At 38.2% G+C, this 5596-nt stretch overlaps 1 protein-coding gene across 1 annotated transcript; it reads right to left on the minus strand.

Moving 5' to 3' along the window:
• Positions 1-589: 589 nt before the first annotated feature.
• LOC137721119 (U-box domain-containing protein 28-like) lies at positions 590-2065 on the minus strand. Its single transcript, XM_068460230.1, has one exon. The coding sequence runs from the start codon at positions 1933-1935 to the stop codon at positions 661-663; it is 1275 nt and encodes a 424-aa protein (XP_068316331.1). The 5' UTR covers positions 1936-2065; the 3' UTR covers positions 590-660.
• Positions 2066-5596: the final 3531 nt, after the last annotated feature.

A 5596-nucleotide genomic window follows, 5' to 3' on the forward strand; every position in this document is an offset into this window, starting at 1 on the left:
CCTGCTGTTTTTAGAGGACCCATTTTGGGCCACCAATCTCCCATTATGAACTATTGGGATTTTGTGAGGTAAAATATGTGCAACGTTGATGAAAGATTTTGGGGCGGTGGTTTGATGGGTCGGATAAGTATTTTCATTCAAGCCCTTGTAGCACTGAGTGAGGAGTGCAGTGAGGGATTGTTCCGAGGTGAGAGACGGTGTCCTTTCGAACTCGCTCTGATACAAACCTGGAACTAGTGTTTTGAGCAAGACACCGTTACTTTTATTAAAAGAGGTTACAGGTACGTACACACTTTGCATCCATTGTAAAGATCCTACAATCCATTAAATCTGTTTACACCTATTGCACATCTACATTGTATCTGGAATAGAAAAGATCACAAACATAATTACAGAGATGGTTGACTACGTACCCAATACCACAACATCATGTCTCTTCGATATCCTTACTGATGATGTCAATGTACTCGCGCTCGTATACTCTACCATCAATTGTACGAACCATTCATGATAATAAGCCCCCACTATATTTACGTTCACAATGAAATAAAATGTTGATAAAAAAATAAAATAAAATAAAAACTGAAATAAAACGAATTTCTCCTTTGTATTGGACTAACAAAATTTGTGTCATTTACAATATCGTTCGTCTCTCAAATCTCAGAAGGGCATGATATGAGTGGTCTTAGTATCATAACAAGAAATAACCGATTTCGAATTCACACGAAAAATCTTGAGCAAATCGGCACACATTTGCCGAACAGCCGGCGAGCAATTGCTTTGCATCAGCAGCAATATCTTGGTCAACCCATTCGCCCTCCCCACCGCCTCTTGCGCCGCTCTCTCCTTAAACAAATAGCACACGCTCCATAGTATCGTCACCGCGTGCTCCGTCGCCGCACTCGACACCTTCAGCAGCCTCTGCACGATCGCCGACACACACTTGCCGTCCTCGCATATCTTTCCCCGCCCCTCTTTCACCGACGACACCGTTTCCAGCAACTTCAACGCCTCCTCCACCGTCGCCGTAGTGGAATTCGGGTCCCACAGCAACTTGGACAGCAGCTTCACTGCTCCTAAATGGACCAATCTAACCTTCACTCGCTTCGGGGTCGACAGGGCGATCAAGCAAGAGAGACTCGCTTCAATGACCGTCGGATCATTTTCCGGAGCCGTCGACTTCAGCAGCTGGGGTAAAAGCCCTTCTTTCTCGGCTATCAGGATTTTTGCTTCCGCGTTTACCGCGATTGATTCCAAAACCCCAGCCGATGCGATTCGAGAATCCACGCTTCCATGTTGTGCAATAAGAAGCAGAGAAGCCACGCAATCCTGACCGCTCTTTTTTAGCATCCATCTCGACAGCTCCTCCCGGTCTTGTATTTTGTCCTTCACCAGATCAAGGATTCTCACAACTTGTTCGAGGGCGCCGATGTTTTTGTCTTCGGCATTGCCGCTGCCACCGAGAAACTCGACGACGACTTGGATGAAACCATCGCTTTCGGCGAGGATTTTGCGGTTGTCGTCGGACTCTCTTGCGAACTGGGCAATCTTGGAAAGGGAATCGAAGGAGGAAGATGGTTCGGTATAGGCGTCCAAGCGGTGGATTAGGTGGCGGATCTGGTCCTTGGGCAGTGGTGGTTGGAAGGGTGTAGAGGGTGGCGAGGAGGAGGTGGAGTTGCGTGGGGGGAGGCGGAGGGAGTCGGACCAGATCTGGATGAGGCGCTGCAAGTTGCGGTTGGGGAGTAAGTCTTTAGTGTGGAGGAGTTGCATGGTGGCGGGGCAGGTGTTGTTGCCGTCGTCGAGCCAGCGCTGGATGCTGGAGCGGTCGTAGGTGACGCCGGTGCAGAGGCTAACAGGGGATTTCATGATGTCGAGCGATATCGGACACCGGAAGAAGCTCGGCACCGCGACGTAGAGGTCGTCGTCCCTCACCATCTCCGTCGTCGGTCTCTCTATTCCCGTCTTTCGGAATTTTGGGTGGCGAGAGAATAAAAGGACACAGAGAAAGGAGGATGGACAAGACAAGAGAGGTGTGGGTTTAAACAAGACAAGAGAGAGAAAGGAAGAAAGAGAGTAGGGGAGTCAAAGGTACGCTGATGTCAGCCATTTTACTTTACTCCTGATTTTATGTTTTTATAATTAAAAAAATATTCTCTCATTTCTTGCTCTCTGTATAAAACTTGACGCTTCGATCTTCAATAGAATAAATAAAAATAATTTGAAAATTTTGAACTTTAATAATAAGAATAAAATAAAAAATAAAATAAATAGTATCAAGATTAATTTTTTATTATAAAAATATAATTTTTTTGTTAAAATAAATGATATCGAGAATTTTTTATTAAAATTCTCTTAATCTTATGGTCAAATGAGGGGGTTGTTTACTTTATTCAGAATTGCAGTTTGCAGTCTGTGGGGCTCTTCCTGTTCATTGCAAGAAATATTAATTTGTACTCAAAGTTCACTGTTTCTAAGCATTTTGGTTTAATAAGGCATTATGTGCAGGTTTTTTACTCAAGAAATTATGTTATTGAAGCATATGCTTAACATGCGGCGAATTTGAACCATTATCGCTAAAAATGAATTTGAATAATATTATAGTCGTCAGAGGTAAATTTATATCATATTATTGTTAGTTTATTATGAGACTAAGTTCAATTTCTTCCTCTTAATATAGATAATACTGTTTATTAATAATAATAATAATACTATCATAAAAATAATGGTAGAAAGACTAAATTTTTTAATTCAAATGATGTGTCACCAATAAAAAATAAGCACGTTAATCAACATTTAAGTAATAATTCAATCATCAATCTCTACATTATTTAGTTTACAAAATTTGATTTAGAAATTTAATCTCTGTGACATTAATATAAAGAATACACAACGATGACATATAAAAGTTAGGAAGATTATATTCACACATCCCAAATTACTTTCCTCACACTTTTTTAATTTTTTATTATTTTTCTATCAAGTGTTAATAATGTGTAAAAAAATATTAAAAAATATTAAAAAGTTAAAAAATTGTGATAAAAATAATTTAAGGTGTGCAAACATAATCTCTATAATTATGCCCTTCTAATTGCCCTTTATCTTGCACAATCTGCCCATCTCAACCGTTGGGTGAATGAGAGTAAGGATGATTAGGATTGGAGGGTTAGGATGTGAGGAATGTAGGATAACAATGCCACTTACACGTGGGATGGAGTGCGTTTTAATTAACTTGCGTATAATGGGGAGGAGAACGTGGGGCGTGGAATGTGGGGACCACGGAGCAATAGCAACGAGGTGGTGCAGTAAAGGTCCACTGGGGGTTCGGTTGGTCGGTATTATTGGATATTACATCATCATCAACTTCTTGGACTCCTGCCCTTTCCATCTTATTTTTTACTTCTATTTGAACGATTATGATTAAACCGTGTTAATATATTATAGTAACTTTTATATGAAAAAGATAAGCATAAAAAAAATTAAAAAAAAATGTGAGAGAAGAGAAGAAAGACGAGAGAATTAAGATTGGAGAAAATCTTACTCAGTTGGGAGAGAATTGAGATTTGAGACTTTATAGGCCAGAGAGAAAGGATGAAAATGACATTTTGCTTTGAACTTGTGGCCTTCATTTCTTGAGTTTTACGGCATGGTAGTTTCGTGATCCAACCAATACCATTGAACAAAATATTCAGCAACTTGGCAAACCCCCCTTATTCCTTATTTCTTTTGCTTTTTGATCATTCCACTACGATATTCCTTTTTTTAAACACAAACAAAAATTACATGTTTTGGCTGAAATGATTTAATTTAGTGCTTTATTTTTAATTAATTAAAATTAAATGTTGATGACATGTTAATCATACGTCAACAATACAATGATGAGATATTAATGACATACTAAAAATTTATCATTTTAGCAACTTTTGATTTTAGATCATTTTAGCCAAAGACTCAAAATTTTACAACGAAAATTCACGATTACAATTTACATCTAGTACTTGTATAAGTAAAGAGAAAAGTCGATCTCGTTTCAAAGAGCATAAACCGAATTCGAGTGTAATAGTTAGAGAGGTCAATACTAGTAGTTAGGTCCTCTAAAAAGTTTGCCTCAACAAGCCACTTGATGTATTCAATAATGGCATGAATGCTTCACGATGAAGAATTTTTATCAATAACTGAATTGATAAACTTAAAGTTCCCTTTCACATAAATATGACTAAAACTATTGTGTGGGACCATGATTTGTCAAGGCCGAAATAAGACTGATTTGGGTACTGTCACTTTAGAAGTTCAATCATGGACTCACTAGCTTCGGGCACAACTGTATCAAATGGAGTAGGGTGCCACCGTCACTCTACTCGGGGGCACTAGGTGGAATCATAATAACTCCTCTGGATGACCATACTTGTTCTGCAAGAGAAGCGAATTGGTCCGAATATAGGCACAAGCAAGTCCTATAACTCCAAAAATGATACAACATTTAGATATTCTCTAGGATTCCCCGAGGCATTTCTACATCAAAATGTCACTAAAACAACTCAAATTTATCCTAATCGTACACCAAAACAAGATTTAAGAAGTTCTTAGGCGTTTTCAAAGCTTACATTCGCCTATACCAGCCAGAAACTCGCCGAAGTAAAAGTTGAACAGTGGCGGCGCCACTGTACAGAGAGAGGGAGAAGGGAGAGAGGATAAACAGTCCAGGGCTCGGGTTTGTGACGTGGGTAGTTAGGTGGTGTTGCGGTGGTGGTGAGGTTCGCTGGGGTGAGCCGCGAGTGATGATGGACGGCGCTGGTCACTGCACTTGCAGAGAGAGAAACGAGATGAAACTGAGAGGGATGAGAGAGAGAGAGTGAAATGAGGGGAACGAGGGGTGAGGTGGCAGCATGGGAGAGAAGGTCCAGATGGGTTGGAAGACTCGTGATAGGTGGAGTAGGGAGTCCCCCATGTGGCTGTGTTCCCACCAGACAGAAAAGAAGAGAAAAATCTCTTCTGAAAATATTAAAATAACCAAACAGAAAATATTAAATAATAGTACAATAATATAATAATTTCGAAAAATATATAAAATATAAAAATAGTAGCCCCAACTTCAATTCTGCATGCGCCTACGCATTCTTACCGTTAAGTACTTCATTAATACGCTAAGGTAAAATAGTAACTTGCATGCTAAATGACAATCAACTAAAGTCAATGATTTCGCCTCTAGGGCATTTTCGTCAATTCACTTTAAAATTAATAAAATTGTAAAATTAGGGACGGGTTGTCACATTTAATCCATAACATTTCTAAAATATAAAAAAATTAAGATTAGGATAAATTTGTACCCATTAGTTTTTTTTATAAAAATGTTTACAATTTTTTAATCTTATATGTACCCATTCATATATATATATATATATATATATATATATATATATTTTTTTTTTTTTTAATTTTAAATATAACCATTTTTAAATATACCAATTTGTTATATGTAAAATGTACCCATGTTTTGTATATATAATCAATTCATTTTTTTTCTAATTCATTTTTTAAATTATAAGGGTACATTCTATTTCGTTGATTCGAGAATGTATCCATATCAAGTTTAATCGAA

This window comes from Pyrus communis, chromosome 16 (genome assembly GCF_963583255.1).
Source record: "Pyrus communis chromosome 16, drPyrComm1.1, whole genome shotgun sequence".
NCBI classification, from domain to species: domain Eukaryota; kingdom Viridiplantae; phylum Streptophyta; class Magnoliopsida; order Rosales; family Rosaceae; genus Pyrus; species Pyrus communis.